This window comes from Myripristis murdjan, chromosome 1, assembly GCF_902150065.1.
Source record: "Myripristis murdjan chromosome 1, fMyrMur1.1, whole genome shotgun sequence".
Classification (NCBI taxonomy): Eukaryota; Metazoa; Chordata; class Actinopteri; order Holocentriformes; family Holocentridae; genus Myripristis; species Myripristis murdjan.
Window position 1 is genome coordinate 28,067,339 of NC_043980.1, and position 18,687 is coordinate 28,086,025.

Sequence of the window (18,687 nt, forward strand, 5' to 3'; positions counted from 1 at the left end):
TATTTTCTGTCTCCATTTGTGGCCATGTAGCTAAATACCTGCAAAAAGTCAGAGCACATTAAGTGTGCTGCTCAAAGATGAATTAATAAAGGGAAGAGCGACAAAACGTTTATAAGAGACAAATCCACCCCACCACCATCTCTCTCTCTCTCTCTCTCTCTCTCTCTCACACACACACACACACACACACACTCACACTCAGACTCTCTCTCTCTCTCTCTCTCTCTCACACACACACACACACACACACACACACGCACAAACTCACACTCACACTCTCTCTCTCTCTCACACACACACACACACACACACACATACATACACGCACACACACACACTCACATTCACACACTCTCTCTCACACACACACACACACATATTACAAGGTAGCTTGGATTCCAGTTTGCAATTACCAGGCAGTTTGATCCTGCAGCAAGATTGGATGGATCCCATTTATGCCATTTAGGTTCTTGCAAAGCGACTATTTAATGAACAGTTACTGCCACTTGTTATGAATTACACACACTCACCATGCACCAAGGTTATTAAAATGAACTAAAATCAAAGCCAAAATCATGCTAAGTCAGAATTCATTATGGTTTTGTCTATCCAGATTTATATTCAAATTCACACTGACAGCTTCCAAATACATGTAATAATCACGTTTATCTGTAAAATACTGTCTGTTCTTGCATGTATCTCAATGGATTTCCAAGTGGAAAACTGTCTTCAGTTCAGTTCAGTAAATCACCATGTGAACAAAGCCAAGGGTGAGGCAGCAGTTTTCCAACTACTACAGTATCCTGCTGTCATGCAAGAAAGCAAGGAAGAAAGGAGGACAGAAAAAAGATTCTTTGCTAAATTTTAAATGAAATTAACCTGAAACTATAAAAAATTATCATCTGTGCCCATGTCTGTGTGCAATAAAAGACTCAGTTTTTACAGTCAAAGACAAACTGTAAATAATTCTTGATAAGTAAATACTGAGATCTTGTACATCTGATGCATGAAATAATAACCTAAACTCATTCTACCTTATCATCAATGTACTCAAGCTGCACCTTAAGCCAAATAAAATGAAATTCAAACTTCAAATAAGAATTAACCATAACCACTAACCATAAATACATTTTTTTTATTTCATTTATTTTTACCAGACATGCTACACCAGATAAATAAATATACAAACAAATAAATAGATATTGTATCTATTAATGCTAGATAGCAATCTTTCTAGTGCAGATTGCGAGCAGAGTATAATGTTCTGTGATAAACATATGTAGAAGTTTTATATCAAGTTCCCATGTACTACACAACAGTGATTAGTAGAGCCTGCTACATGAGTAAGTCATAATCGATTGGGTGTCACAGATTATGTAATGTTAAATTAATCTGGGTAGCACAAACCCTAACATACCATTATTAGACAAGAGGAATCTCTTTGAATATCTGGCATGCAATCATATGCTTGAACAGAACATGATAATGAAAATTACTCAAAAAAAAAAAAAAAATTCTATCCATTGCTAGCTAGTTCAAACTTTCATGTAGTGTCACAGGACACACAGCCATCAGTACCTCACATATGTAACTGCTGGATGCTGAAGCCAATGATCTTAAGAGTTTTGATATCTTGTTACTGTACACTTGAGAAAATGAGGTCAAACCAGCACTTAAGCATCTGAGATTTTTATGTCTGATTAGTTTGTGCAGCAGTTACTCCCATCATCATATCTGACCCTAATTGACCTTAAAGAGCTCAATTTAATCTCCTTATACCGTAGTTGGATTTGTACGAGTTTCTGTATCTATCTGAGTGTCATGTTTTCACTGTGTTTTGAGACTTACATAAATTAGTATATTGTCTGTTTTACTGTGGAAAGATGAACCGCATTTTATTGCTGTGGTTAACAGCTTAACTTGATATTTTATTCTGAGTGTCACTGCAGCCACAAGCTGTGGCCCCGGTCTCTCATTTCCTATTTATGTAATAGCTCTGCTTCAAAGTCATGCCAATATCGCCAGGATGTCATCGTTAATCCCTATATTAAAATCCCACTATCTTTTACTCATCATTAATATACTCCTCATTCATCTGTCTCCCACCCTCACGCCCTGTTCAGCCATTTTCCTGTCATAACAATAATGACAGGTTCAAAACTTGGCCTCAGTGCACTGAATGCGTGTGCACATTCATACACACACTGGAAATTGTAAAAACAAGCATAATGCATGAACACACAGAGCAGCAGAGAGATAGACACCAATCAACCACACACGCTTGTCAGTCAAACCCTCTCTCCTCCAGCCTTCTTCTCTCCTACACTTATGCACACTCAATAGATTTTTGCAAGAATGACATCCAGACACACGCCTCCCTCCCCAGATTCCCAACATATCCCCCTCAACTTCCCAAGGAATTTATCACATTGACTACTGGCCTAACTACAAAAGATGCACCAACAAAACCCTCACTCTTCACGTTGGAAGCTTCTTCAGCGGATTCAAACTCTAAGACATGCTGCAAATGAAACATGACAACATGACAAATTTGTGTTTTCCTTTGTGTTTCACTAAGGTTTTTTTTGGGGGAGCTACACTTGACAGATGTGAGGAACGAAAGACAAAAATTAAGCCAAATTCTACACGGCATATGCCCACATGCTCTGTCACTAAACTGCACAGTCCTGTGCAAAAGAAAATACATTTTATCTTCCAATGAAAAGTAGCAAATGCATTAACAATACAGACACATGCACACGCACACACTTAATGGTGGCCTGAGAAGATAACAAGGCAGTAATTGAGAGTCTGAATAGGCGGGTTATTGGATTAAACGGAGACATATGATGACTGAATGATAAATCAGTCATTCTGGGTCTGGTGATACAGTAGTTAGGGCTCTGTACATCAAATTTCACATCATCTGCTACAGTCTTTCAAAACCTTAATTGAGGTTCATTACAAAAGATGAGGTGGAGAGATGCCTCATGTTGTACTTTCCCCTAGACTTTCATGCACAGCTCTCCAAAGCTTTTTCTCCCTCAGCAGGAAAGCTGCTCGCATCCCCCAACACAATCATTACCCTCCCTATTTGTCACCAACCATGCATCTATCCACCCCAGCCTGCTTACCTTTTGCATCCCATCAGCGCCCCACTGGCCGCCTAAAATCACATCAACAATGTTTCCCCAATTTTCACTCTTGTTATATGTTATATGTAGCCAAGTGGGATTTTTTTTTAACACAAATAAACCACAAACAAACTATGGCTAAGCACACTCTGCTGTGTGAGAGCAAAAACTGCTGCACACATAATTTAAACACAATATTCTGACAGAGAAGGGCAGTGGTGCTGTGGGCTGTCATTATTATTCAAACAAGTTGATTTTCACTGGTGAACGAGAAGGAAACTGCTTAACAAACTGGCTAAACAAAATGTTAGAGACTCAGACTCAGACTAAATAAGCATGCTCCCTCTGTCATTTTTTTCATACACCACCACATTCTGATTGGACAGGAAAACAATTTACACAGATAGACTCTACCTGCATAGGAAGGACTTCAGATTCTCACAGTTTAATGATGTTTCCTCCACACAATGATACCATTTAAGACCAATTAAATGAGAAACTACATATTTCATTTAACCAACCCTTTAATTAGAACTGTAGTTGTGTATTTTTGGAAGCTGCTTGATGTTTTTTTTTTTTTTTTTTTTTTTAATTATTATTATTATGTTGCAATAACAAGACTGAGGGAACATGGGGCTATTTCAAAAATTAAAAGATTAAATTAAAAGACTGAGGCAACATTTTTTTCGGATGAAAAAAATCATATTCATGTAATACAGACTCCTGGGAACATAGGTTGGACCCCAGTACTTTGGACAAAAATCCTCATAATTAAAACAACAATAACGAAAAAAATCCATTTCCATTTTTGTCGAGCTCATTTAATTTACCCAAAGTTTGTATATTTAGTCAGTACAGTAGCTAGCGCTGCAGCTAAGCTAACAATGGAAAAACAAGCAAGACGAGCCATTTTTCTGGGGTCATGTACAAGAATCCTATTTCAGAGTCAATCCATGCTGCCTTATTTGGCTCCGCACGGTCTCAACATCTCACGTTGAAGGATGAGAATTTATCCACACCTCCAAATAAAATAAATAGAGTTACTAATGCGTGAGATGTGGCTCTGAATGCAACTGCTGGTCTCTGTCTGTCCAGGGCTTACTAGTCCACATCTACAGTGTATTACAGGAACACTGAACAATATTGAACACTGTTCGATAGTTTCCTGAGTCTAAGTACTTGTTCTGACATCCATGGTAAATCTATTCCAATGAACAAAAACTCGGATGACCTTACATCTCACCAGTGCTCAGAGCGGATTCGGCAGTGGCCTCCAAGATGCTATAAATTGCTGTGCAGACTATGAGGGGAAATGCCCACATGATAACCCCAAGGACATACCCGCTGTGACCTTTACACTGCTCTCCTCTAACATCCGAGCCAAGTTTCTGCACTTAGCCTTGTTTAACAGCACAAGTGATAGCCACATCAGGTCCTGTGTGCTGGTAAATGTTTCATCATGATTAAGTACCCACTCTTCATCTACTCTTTTTAGATGAAGAGCAGGCAATCCACTCACCGAAGGGTTTTCCTTTTCTTTTTTTTTTCAGATAGTTGAGAAACAGAGAGGGAGAAGGAGCAGGGCAAATCACTGGGGCTGGACTCACAAATCCTTTAGAAAAAAACTGAGTAAATGGTGAGTAAATGGTATTCTTGAAATTAAAGTTCTCAAATTTGTTATTTAATCTTTTAAGACAACCCTTCACCTGTCTCAAAATTCCTACATTACATAGCTAAGCCTCTAATGTCATACATTTAAGCACATTTAGGCAATTAGATTATAACTCAAAGCCTTTATTGGTTTATTTGATGTGGCCCAAATATACCTACGTATATCAGATTTTACAGTTAAACTCAGATGCTAAATATATCATATCAAATATATCAAATCAAATCATACACTACCTTGTTTCAGTAAACCATAAGTTGGACAGATTTAGCATCACAATGGATATGTGTCCTGATATTGACAAACATGCTTATTTTAATACATCGAACTTTTTGGTCTCCTAGCCTCAGTGGTAATAAGGATAAGCATTATTATGATAATTTATTCATGCCTTATTTTGAGATGTTCCTAAGTAGGAAAATTAAAGAAACTTGGAAGAAATAAGACTGCATCTAAGAAAATACTGGGGAATTGCACTTAGAAGCCTTAAGAATTTGCTAAAATTTCTTCTTATGTTATTCTGATTCATCTCAAGAACGCATTCATGAATTTGGTCCCTGGCCAGATTCACATGTGTGTGTATTAGTGACAAAAGCAACCACTTAATCCACTAAACTTCATTCATTATCGCTTGTACCGAGGGAAAATTCCTCCCTTTGATACTCAACTGTCACACCTCGTATGTGTTTGATGTTCAGCACATTCCAGGAGTTCATTGTGATGTGTTGTAATGTAACTTTACGTTGTAGACACCTTCCCTCACCCTGCCTTTACTTCTTCTACTTAAGCTGGTAATTTCTCGCATTGGTCTTTTTTTCCCAAGCTCTTTCTTTTCAGTTCTTTCTCCACCATCTTTCAAAAGAAATGAATGCAAAATCCATTTTTAGGGGTATCTACTGCCAGGTTACACTGTCTGACCTGGACATTAAAATTGGGATGCGCAACATTTCTTTCTGAGCAAACTATTGGTCATTTGTGCCACCAGAGTCAGCAAAGAGTGCCTCTAATTTGTCTAATTAACATCTGGGAGCAGCCCAGATATAATGCGAGGATGCTATTCATACAGTACAATATTCTCCAGAAATTTGAGAGCATCTTATCTTTGAAACACCACATGCCACATGCTTTATTTGTCTTGGAACAACTGAGGCTTGGAGTGGGTCACTATCAGTATGAACACGCACCTTCCTACTGCATAATTCCCTATTACTTTTGGATGGCACCCAAGGCACGCTGGATGGAGCCCAAGCAATGTGTGAATGTGTCTGAAAGTGTGACAAAATGCATCAATTTAGACAATAATTGCAGGGAACAAGGTTACGGTCCATTAAAGCAAAGCATACTGTGATGCAGAAATCTCACATACTAATCTCTTCTCATTAGAGGGACGTGTAGGACTCAGCTAATGGCTTTGCAAATGTGGCAGCGGATTTGTCATATTCTGCCTACTTTGAATGTGGGTTTAGGTCTGCTCTGCAAAACAGATGTACAATACAGTAGTAGTATAGTAGTATAGTGTTTAACTCAAGAGAAAAGGCTGACGCGAAGAAGATCCAAAATCAATGTCAGCATTGCTTTGCAGGTAAAACAAAGTTCATGAGTCTCTAATAATATCTATTAATATCCCTAGTATCCATAACATCAGCCTTCAACAACTCCATTACAAGGCAAATAGCTGAGTGGGTACTAAAAAACAGTTATACGATATTAAGTAATATTAAAAGAAGAAACAAAGTAGGATTCTGGCTGAATAATGGATATCTAGTTAATAGTGATCCTCCGTGGTGATTAGACAGCTTTAAATGGATAAGTGCCTCTTTTCTCAAACAAGTGGGTAATGATAGGAACGGTTATTGGATAATAACACTTAAGCCAAAGCTATTCAGCATGTAGAGTGTTGAGCATGCCTGAATTGTAAGAATGGGGACTAGGAGTCAGTATGCAGATATGTTGTTACTATTTGTATTTGTGGAGTTGTTCATCCAACCAAATGACTTGTATTTGTGTCTGTGTATCACTCTCACTCTGACCTTCTTTATGCTCCCACCCTCCCACTCCTAACTGGGACACAGTGAACAGTCAATAATAAACATTTTATTATTGACAATTTATGAACTACCTTAAGCCAAGAACTGCAGAATCTGTCTAACCCACCCCCACCCTGCACTGAATGGACAATGAACATTTATGGAGTGAGAAGAGATATCTAGATGAAATAGTGATGCAATAGCATGCAGTTATTAGTGGTTATAAAAAGGTTTAATATCAACCTCTTCTTAAAAACTCAATCCTTATGTCAGCATATTCTGGTTTAAATGAAAATAAAGAAAAATCTAAAGCTTCCATGGAAGGAAAACCTCACATCTTTGGCTGCTCTGCCACAGCTCAAATTTCTCTATGTTGCATTTTGTGAAGACAAGTGACGAGTGATATGGAGATCTATCCCTGCTGTGCTGCACAGACTCGGATGACAACAAATCTTAATCCCTATCAAACTAATTCCCCCATGCTATGTCAGCAGAGCAAGACCAAAGGAAAAATTATCCTAAAGCAAAATTAGGAATCACAAAAATAAGGCTATTCACAAAGGACTCAATCTTTCTCTTTCTGTTGTGACTGTGTCTGTAGACAAACTGCACATCCTTGTGTTCTGAGTTGACTGATAACAGCCAGGAAAGATTTTTTTTCCAGCTGAATGTGTTTTTTTTTTTGGCATATACTGTTTTATGGGGTATGTTAAAAAAAAATAAAAAATACATCTTTAAGGGTCTGAATTATGCATTTTTTTTTTTTTTTGCTGGGCCCCTTACAACAGAACTGTCCTGTTAAAATTCATCTTTGTCTTACCAATTAAAGAGCCACCACTGAGGACAAGTCCATACTAATCCAGAGAAATCTGAATAATAATTTATCCATTTTGCCCTTCCGTCTACACAAAAATGTCATGTAATCCTGGAACCAAAACAATCTATATGTTAGACAAAGTAATACAAGTGTTTTAAAGAAATTTAAATGTTTTGGTGTAAATTACTCACTTTTTAAAAACTGTTTGAAAACACTAATGTGGATGGAAAGAGTGTGACATGAAAACAGCCCTCTGGATTAGTGTGGACTTGGCTTCATTGTGAGGCTATTAGTCCTTCATCATTTTCTGAAATACTTTTTTGCTAACAATACCACAGCTGATTTGGATCATTTGACATAACTATAGGTAAATGTACTGGTTGCAGTTTTGGTTCAGTCACAAGATCTTGCAAGTGCTTCTATTTATAACATTATGGTGTCAGCAGTCAAGGCACCAATCAAATGTTTTGTACATTACCACTGATCATAACTTCTATGGCCAATATTTTTTTAGTAATGCTTGTTTTTTCACCATGAAATTGTTAGTTATTCAATCAGTTCCCAAAATGGTTACCAGTTTGCCCATTAGCATCCGTAGAATCCCCTATACAATTCCATTTCTGTGCTCCCAACACTTTCCCTAACATCTGTTTTAAAATGAATAGCCACTACTAACAAACCAAGTTTTGTTTTGGCTCAGCTTGAACCTTACTATGCATTTCATGTAGACAACGCACTGCTTCCTTACCTCAGGGTCATTATTTGAATCTGGTGCCCTGCTATTTTTGCTCTCTACTGCTTTTTTAAAAATGTGATTTTGATAATGGTGCTGTTGACTGGAGTGCAAATTCTCTGAATGATAGATAACTAAGCAGAGCACAGAGACATCTGATAAGGCTGAATAGGGCAGTGTTCATAGGGGAACACTGATAAACATTCATATGGCTGCATTTGTAATCATCATTACATGCCATTCATCTGTATCGCCCTGTTAGCACAAAGAGACCGACACGACTCTTAGATAAAAGTGCTTACTTAATACTTAACTGAGTCAAATCTCCCCTGTTATTAGGCCAATCAATTGTGAGATAAAAAAGAAAGACAGGCAGGTAGTGATGGAGAAATTTTGGAAGGTAAGGAGGTTAATTTGCTTGTCTTTTTTAACCTTTATCTAGGACGGACTGACTCAGCCTGCATGTCTACATTTTTCAGCAATACCCTTTTTATCATTCATTCGACCAGTCTGCTACTGATGGCTACCAAGCAACAACGGTGGCATAAGTGTTTTGCTCAAGGGCATCCCAACTCTTGAGGGAGGCTACAGTGTTCACATTCACATTTTCTCAGCTAGTCTGGGTTTCAAACTGTCACCCTTCTGGTCACCAGCCAGCATCTCTAACTTCTGGGCTGCTGCCGCTCCACATGTGTAATCAAATAGTTTGCTGCTCTACAGTAGCCACTCTACAGTATGCATGTGTTATGCATAGTTCCCCTTGAATGAGCATTAGGTTTTACTTGATCTCACTGCCCCAAGCTTGCCATGTGCGTCATCCCCCAGCTCCTTCCAAGCAGAAAGAGGTTTGCACTGTATAATATTGTAAATGATTAAAAATAGCACTAGAGAGGGAGGATGGAGAGGAGGTGGAGTGGGGGGATGGGATCTTAAATGACTGCAAATATGCTCTTGTATGTATAAGTATTTATAGACTCATTATGTCTTCCTTTTGAAGTTCAGGCATGCTCTTCGGCGTGTGTGAGACAGAGGGACAGAGACAGAGAAGGAGAGAGAGAGCGAGAGAAAGAGCATGCACGAGGGGTCGCTGTAGAGGAGAGCAGAGGCCAGATGCCTGCTCTTAATTTGTCCAAGCCAAGCTGTTTATGGTTAAACACAGCACTTATTAGAAAGCAGACTTAATTTATTTCACTATGAGCTTTTAACTTGCTAACATTGTAAATGTGGGAACCAAAGGGTTTGTGCGATACCTGTATTATTGCCTGGTTGGTTTGATTCAAAGTGCTATTGGCAGAATTCCACTACAGGTATGTAGTCTGACAACATAACGTCCTAAGAGAGCGATGGGGGTGTTGGATCAGAGTGATGCAAACAGACAGGGTGTCATGGAATATGAAGCCCGGGTGGTCAAATTTTAACTGAAAAGAGGGGGGGGAAAAGCAAAAGGAGAGAATGTCTGAGGGTGAGTATGTTTGGAGGGAAAGAGAAAGAATGGATGGGTGCAAACTGGAATGAGGTGTAAAATTACAAGGGTTCGGCAGCCATAAGCTTTTGCTTCAGCCGAAAACCCTTTTCGACCAGCCATATTCATTTTCTTTAATTCTTTAATTATGTTTAATATGTTGTGCTGCTGTGATCGAAATAAACATATTCATTCATTCATTCATTCATTCATTCAAAACTTTTGAGGAGAAGCTAAGACTCAAAAACAGAAAAAAGATACATAAGGTTTCTTCTCAAAAGGTTACCATAAGTGGTGGTATCTGGGAAACCAAATACAGCCAATAGTCTTCGTTTTTATTCCAAATTCAAATATATTAGATTAGTGCAGGCATTCTTTCTGTGCACATTTAACTCTGCAAATATTACTCAATCATTAAACAGGAATAACGCTGATGCACCCCATTGAGGGTAAGTAAAATGAGCACTTGCTGGGTCAATTTTTCTTTCTCAGATGACCCTGGAAGGAGGCCTAAACCCAGCAGGAAAACTTAGCACCTGCCAAGTACAATGGGGGCACTGTGGTCAAAGAGAAAAACAGACCAGTTTTAACAGAAAATTTTCCCATGATTGTTAACATTGAGGTTACAAAAACTCAAACCCAATTGTCCAGGACGGAAACAACAGGTGCCTTTTTTTTCTTTTTTAATTAAATGGCAGAGCAAAATCATTCTAAAAACAAACCCAACAAAGTGTTTATTTTGCATTCTCTCTCTGCACGTCTGTCTTTGTGTGACAGGTCTCACCTATCTGTCTCCTTGTCTCGCTTTATCTCTGCAGTGATGTGCTGTTCTAACATTTTGAACCTTTGTCTCGCCCGCTCCTCATCTGTGAACACAAGGCAGCAGCAGACGAGCCGGACAAGCTTGTCAACACACACTGATAACATCGTACATACAAACCCAGCAGTGGCTCTTTGGGCGTCTGTTGCCAAAGTCTTTAATTAGGTCATTTTGTGTGTTCAAATATCTGACGTTTTAATCCATTTCCATCCTTATGATGCCAGCGAGGGCCAGAACCCCTCTGAAAGGAATCTATACAGAGCAGAGCTGCAGGCATGGTGTAATTAATGAAACCACACCGACTCTTCAGTAGGAGTCACATGTTTCAAGGCGGTGCTGAGGAAAAAAAAAACATTTCAGGCTCTCTGTAAGTTATTAAGAGTACAGCTGACTTTTAGGAAGCTTGATGGCCCTACAGTTCACTGTCCTGCCTAAAAGGAGGGCCAGAAACTGATCTATAGCCAAGCGTTATGTGCTTTGTGAGTAGGAGAAGGTGATCTTTGTCCTCTCCCACTCAATTTTATTTACGCAGCCCAGGCAAGCTATGAATTAATTGCATGACCTGCCGTCTGTTGTGGGTCCCCAATTAGTCTGTGTTTCTTCTCCACTGAAACTTTCCTTTCAGTTCCCATGAGCTGCCCCATCATAGCGTGCAGCCCTGATGCCTATCACAGCATTCACCACGGAAACTGACACATCCGCTGTGATTTTTGCGTCTTAACACGTCACGACACTGGGAATGACAGGAGCCAAGTGGCCAGCTGCTGAAACGGGCTTTAATTAAACAAATGTGTAAAAGGAGAATAGATAAATGTTTGCACAGCCTTATTTGTTTCTTCAAAATCATAAGAGACTTTACGCCTGAGATAAAGCTACTTATACTCACATACACAGTACCAGTGCAAAGATAACACTCAACCTATTTGATGATCACAATCACTAAATACACAAAGTGTAAGAGACTGCTCTGAGATGTGTCTATTTTACTGGGACAACGGCCTGATAATATCTTAGTTATACCTATATAGTATCTACAGTACGTCTTATGTCAACTTTAGTATGCATGCAGGCATACTAAGCTCTGACCCTTGGCCTTTTAAGCTATTGAGGGCCCCTTCAATAACTAGAGCTCTGAGGCCCACTTGAATAACACTGTTGCATGACTTACTTTTCAAGAGATCTGCACTAACTTTGAACAAATGTAACACAATATTACTGCAGTCTGGAATACATTTTATCTTTCACATAATACAACACAATATATCTACATGAGGTTAGGCTCCAGAAAACAGTGTTTTAGATAATAAGTGGCAAATGAGTTGCAATGCTGAAATTAATTGATACACATCGTAACATAGAACCAGCTCAACTTCACAGCCACAGTCAGCACTGGTGTGCTATCCTCTCTTTGCATTCAAATGTCCTCTCCCATTCCCAAGTCATCTACCACTGAAACTGTGGTGGTCTAAGCCAAAAAGGCTGCAGACTGTGATTGCTTCTGACTGCTTCCGACACACACACACACACACACACACACATATATATATATATATATATATATATATATACACACACACACACACACACACATATATATATATATATATATATATATATATACACACACACACATATATATATATATATATATATATATATATATATGTACACATATATTCCTCTGTGTATTCCAAACAAACTGCTGGTGCTGCTTCTGTAAACAGAAAACGGATCGCTTCCTGTGCAGCAGAGGATTATTCCTGGGAAAGAAGGACCCCCCAATAGGTTTTTTCTAGGCAGGCAAATGTAAAACTTTCATTAATTGGCTATAGGCTGAATCACAATTATATGGTATTACTCGACAAAGAGTAGCAAAACATACACATTTGTCTGAAACCTTAGAAAATTAAAGATTTCTTGCACTGTTTGTTGAGAATGCAGGGAATGCACGTCATGTAGGCTGGTATAATAAGTAGTCAGAGTCGTAGTCATCGAAACAGATGGTGCAGATGTTTCTGAAAGTCAGTAGGAGTCAAGAACTTGATGGGTTTTTTTTGACAACTGCACTGAGGTTGCCTGCAATTATTACGAAGAAAATAATAACATGTTGTCAGTTTTCTGTGCCACACCACATATTTCAGATGCAAGTTAACCGTTCAAAATAAATGACAGCTTGCCAACCAATTCCAACCCTGAAATGAGTGGAAAATATGAGTAATGCTGGCCAGACACTCACCTATCTGATGTTGAAGCATTTTACTTAAATACGCTAAACGAAATCAGACTCTTTTCTGACGTTTTCACACAAGAAAGGTGCTGTACACACAACCACACAATTACACACAACCCTGAGACAGCCCCGTGTGAAGGATTACAGCTTCTCACAAAAGTTTTTTTTTTTTTTTTTCCCCAAACCAAAGCGCCTCACAAACAAATTACAACAGGATACTGCGGAATCAACAACTACTGTATAATAATATCTACAGAAGGGGATTTGTTTCAGTTTCACAGCCATCCCTTCATTAAGCTCCTCAGTGCTGAGCCAATTTCCGTTTAGAATCTCCCAACAAAGCTGATGGATATTTAGAGTCCTAAAACATTCATTTTAATTGGAGACACGCAAATGCCACTTAAATCTGCATTAAATGCTTCAAAACAGTCATTATGCTGAGGGCAATTATAACAGATACTAGAGGGGTAATGAACGTGAATGATCGGAAATAACACTCTGCCGGCACACAGCCAAGGCACGCAAGACTGGGGAAGGATAAATTCCCTGTCACACTCAAAAACAGACAACCCCCCTCAAATGTGGGGCTCGTTTGGTGTATTCAGCAGCAGCAGATCTCTGGATTTATCTGAGGTTAGCAGGGGGCCTTGTCATAGTACCCACCACGGTATCCCTCTGCCCCACTTCAGAGTTTGGGCAGGTAAGTACCTCACTGTTTCAACTTTCCTCTGGTGGCAAACTTGTAAAGCTCTTTGCTTTGATAGGACATGTAAGTACTATTCTCACTCAAACTGAATAAACAAGTCAAACTTATAATGCTTTTCTGATTTTTTTTTTCCCCAAAGATTTTGTCTCAAAATGAGTCATACTTCAGAATCTGAAGGGGCTATCTTGCTGTCACTCGTTCATGCGCTTTCTCACTCACCTGCTGACTCCCAAATTTGGTCCAATTCATACAGTGACACAGGGTTTGTCATGTATAGATAGCAGTGGTGCAACCTGCCATATGGGACAAAAGAAGCCTGCCAGGTTCTCCGCTGAGAGTCTATTTCAAAGCTCAATGCTTATTTCAGTCTCAGCTGGATTGCTGAGGTGCCACTGTGCACCCAGGACAACAAAGAGTTCAAGCCAAGAACATTCTGCCCACTCATGTTTTCAACAACAGGAAATGGAATTCTTACAGGAAGGAAAATGGGGAAGTTGAATCCACTTTCCATGTAGGTCAATTAAAAGTTAAGACTGCTGTTGAAGTCAGACTCACACCTATCTTGACAACATCCATCTATCCAGCCAGCCGTCCGGCAGTGAACTGCCATGAGTAATGTCCAGTTTAACAAACTGAACAGGCCAGCAGTCATATGGGGAAGTTTTTTTTTTCTGTCTCACTCAGTGTCTTTGGTAACATAATTACCACAGAAATCCTATGGGCCTTAAGTTATGCATTCAAGTCTTTAGGAACTCACCTGGAAAATAGGAAATGTGCTTAAAAGGCATAAACCTGTCAGCCCAGGGCAGTCATCTACACAGGGCTTGTTAGTATTCATTGACAACACATCACTTTTTTTCTTGATCTCTTTTTGATCTTTAAACATTGGACTATTACTCAGGATATTTTAAAGGGCTTCAGCTAGTGTGGCAAAAAGTAATCTGCTTATCTGATGAGCAGAAATTAAGGCTCTTTATTTTCATTCATGTGAATGAATACATGAGCACATATACTGTGCTGGGCACTAATAAATTCAATGGAGATAATACATCTTTACTGCATGGCTGATTAAATTTCAGCTGCATTACGACCGCCTTACATTTAATGAATGGAACAACTTCAAAGCTGTGGCTCCCTAAATTTTTCTCTCCACTTGTCAGACACTTTGTTTCACAGTTTTACATCCACTAACAAGGCATAGCCTACAGTACCAAATCACACAGATGTAATCTCTTCTGCTTCAGTGCAAATTTTTATTTTATGTGACATCTAAGCTACAACTGTGTTGTTTACACCATTATAAAAATACCCAAATCCAGTGAGAGCTATTGTTGCATGTGCCTTTTTTAATCAAATGAAGGGATTATCATAAACCAATGGGTGGAGAAATCCCAGGAAGAGGCAATAATCATATCCTCATACATAACCATGTAGTTCACACACAACATTATTTGTGGGGCTATTTCCTCTCCATCCTGATGATGGAAATGTGTCCTGACCCAAACGTTTGTGCGTGAGAGAGACGCTGATGTCAGGAGTGTTATTTGTAAATCATCCTACCACAGCCTCCAAATGATGACAGCCATGATATTATGTGCCAGTGAGTGTCTGTGGGCCTGAGCACGGCAGGAGCCTCTTGGGGTTTCAGAGGAGCAGACTGTTCCTCTGTAGACTATTAAATTATGAGCGTTTCACCAGCTTCATCTACTGAGACAAACACTGGTCTGTCAGTCTTGTTGGTGCTGAGTGAACTGACGGTGCGCATCACCCGAATTTAACCCTATAAAGGTTTTATACCATGCACTCCATATTATCATTAAATCCACAATAAACCCCCCACAGTCTAAGTCCCACCATGCAACCACAGTGATCAAAACAGCTCTTGTATCCATTTATTTATTTATTTCAAATATTCCGGTTAGGTAACAACATTGAAGAATGCCCAACGTTGTGCGGCTTCACAGTGTCTCTGGATTTTCTGAAGTGTTTCTCCACAATGAGCCTGCTGTAGCCTTTCCTACATCATAGTCTATAGGTCAATGAAGATTATATCAGCTCCGAAAGTGGGCTATAGACCACAAAGTCAAGGTCAACTTCGACCGCACAGAATCAGCTGTGAAAAACTGTAGCGATCGTACAATCCTACAGAGGGGTACCACATCACAGCCAAACTGTACGTCCCTGTTGTGAGATTATCCACGGGGAATAAAAATGTGATCAAATACAAAACGGCAGCGAAAACAACAAACTTACTATCAAGTGGGCTAGTCATCTGCACACGCACATCATAGTGCCGTATGAGTTATTAGAATAAATTAGATGCATAAAATTTGGCACGGGTGTATGGCAGGCTCCAAAGAGCGGGCATCATTGCTCTAGCCCGGGTCTTTAAGCCTAACCTGCTCGTCAGATCTCGCTGGAGCACACTGGCAGGCTGGAACACACAGCCTTGTTTACTGATGGATCGTAAATAGGTTAAACCATCTACAGCGCACACAGTCCGCTGTAACGGCACAAAAAACACAACAGTATTTATCTAAGTTCACTCTACTACAACCGGTCGCTCTGCACAAGCAAACACACATTTTAGACTTTTTTTCTTTTACTTTTCAACTGAGCTCAGTCACACGCGCGTGAACGCCGCACGCTTAGGGCGCGCGACGCTCCGACTCCCCCAGGTTCACTTTACTCACCTGCGTTCCTCAGCTTCTTGTTCCGATACACCGAGAAAATCACCAGCAGGTTGCCCAGGATGTCAACTACGATAGTGAAGATGAGGAAGGACCCCAAAGTTGTTGTAACCCAGGGGGGGCGATTCAAGACGTGGTCATTCGGGTCTAGCGACGAACTGTTCAGGTGAGACCCATTTATTACCATTGTAGGCTGTATATCTGCGGAACTTTCTCACTTAGCTAAACCAAAGTGCAGCGACTCCCATGTGTCCTAAAATCTAGATAGTGGAGACGCCGGTGCTGTGATGTAAGCCTTGTATCCCGCGGCTTTCATCCTCTCTCTGGTTCCCAGTGGACTTTCCCAGCTTCCGCTGCTTTAGCTCTGTCTCTTCCCTCAAGTCGCCTCGCTGTCAGTGTCTATACCGACTGTGTGCCCATCACTGTGCTGGTACGTATGTGTGACATGGAGCTGCAACTTCAAACCTTCCCAACATGTGATTAAACAGCCACGGGCACGGACAGATGAGCGGTTTTATTTTTAAGGGGGGAAATACTGACACTTAGCGGCTGAGAGGAGTAACGCAGCGAATGGAGACCCTTTCCACTCCTCATGTCACATGCAGGTTCATTCACGGCTCTGGCAGGCTGACTGTATCTTATTTAAAGCGCCCATTCATGATTATTCTGGAAAAAAAGCAAACATTCATAATTAATATATTTCAATGTTGAAAATTCTGCGACTAACACGGGTACTAGGAGGGAACACCATCTTACATATAGTCAGTATTTGAATGCTCAGCCATGCTGGTGATTGACAATAAGCCATACAATTTAGCCTTTCAGTTTCCTGGAGTCCCACAGGTCTACTTTACCATATCAAGGAGTCTTCATTGGTATGTAAAGCCACAGGCTCTTGCTGCCTGAGATTTTGTCTCTGAGACCTCCATCTGAGCAGATTTAATTGTCAGATATTGTGATTTAGTAAACAGTTTATTATATATGTTGGAAGATAATTGCAGGGGGTGTGGGGGTGGGAGTGTTCACAATAAATGGGTCAGTACAGCTTGGATAACAATGAGTGAATGACTATAAGCCCCCACCCACACACGAACACATACACACACATACCACATACACACTCATATGCGCTCACACTTTTGTAGCATACTCTGTACAAAATATCTCAGAGAGTGATGCTTGTCAATTGACACATTATATTTGAGAAAGATGCTATAAATATCACAGCAAAATTACAATGAGGCATCTTGATTATAACACAAATATTGTAATGATAGGCTCTATATAATTACGGTATTACTGTGATATCTGTATGGAACCTATCTATCTATCTTACAACCCACCTATGATGTTTTCCATGCTTTGCATCCAACGCAGCCAAAGCTCCACCCCCCTTTGACCCTGAATAGGAATAAGCTGGTAAAGATGATGAATGAAAGCTGCTTCTGGTTTGTTCATGCATAGCATGGAGACGTTTGGTGTGAGTAATGAATATTCACCGTGATTCTTACATGAAGCCCCTGCATGCATTAGCTAGCTGACTATTCATTAATGTTTTAATTTTACACAGCTGCATGTCCCTATGCTGTTCCTGTTTCCATTGGCTGAACCAGGATTTGAACTATTTGGATAGCTAAGTTTGGAATCTTTGGTACTGGCATGGCTCAATAAACCATCAAGCTACTGGGAGAAAATGTTTTGCTCTGTCCTTACTTCAAACCTGCAAAATTGCTTCACATAAGGCAGGTAAAATGATTGCAGCATTTGCACAACAGTGAGCGGACCGACCAAACACTTAAGTAAAGCCACAGGGCTTTTAGTCAGTGCTATTCCTTTTTCATCCCACTATATGTATTTTATGTGCATAATTTTTCATAGATAGAAAATGAGGGCAAGACCACAATCACTAGAATGGGAGGGCAGGCACCAAATTTGGAGACTCTAATACCAATATTCGAAATTTCCTGTATTCTGACAGTCACATTTTGCTGCGACCGTACACCAGGGTCTACATTTAGATCCCTCCAGATCTGCTGAAGTTGCTTAGTGACTGCAGGATTTTTATCAGGTCCTTGTTGAGCTGCACATGTCTGAATGGATTTAGTAGTAACCTTTATAGGTCAGCTGATGGCACTCATGGAAGATCACTCTTGACATAACACAGCATGTCATTCCTACTTTATTTATAGCGAGGGTGATCCATTTAACCACTGAAGCACTCTATCAAACATCCACGTTCACAGTAAAAGTGCAGTGGGAGGGGATGATTGAGCAGATCGTTGATTAATGCCAATGACTTTTGCTGTGTGCAGATATCTGGCTTTCAAACTTCAGTTTCTTATCCTTACTCTCTTTGGAGCTGAGTGGAGTGTATGCATGATTGGAGTGAGTGTATCTAC

The 18,687-nt window shown here is 39.9% G+C and overlaps 1 protein-coding gene across 1 annotated transcript in view; it reads right to left on the reverse strand.

Moving 5' to 3' along the window:
• The window catches only part of mtnr1aa (melatonin receptor 1A a), a 34,730-nt gene extending 18,008 nt beyond the window's left edge, over positions 1 to 16,722 (reverse strand). Inside the window, exon 1 of the mRNA XM_030064816.1 lies at positions 16,292 to 16,722. Within this exon, the coding sequence (XP_029920676.1) occupies positions 16,292 to 16,475 (184 nt within the window). The 5' untranslated portion in view covers positions 16,476 to 16,722. The remainder of the gene's footprint in view (positions 1 to 16,291) is intronic.
• Between the last annotated feature and the right edge of the window lie 1,965 nt (positions 16,723 to 18,687).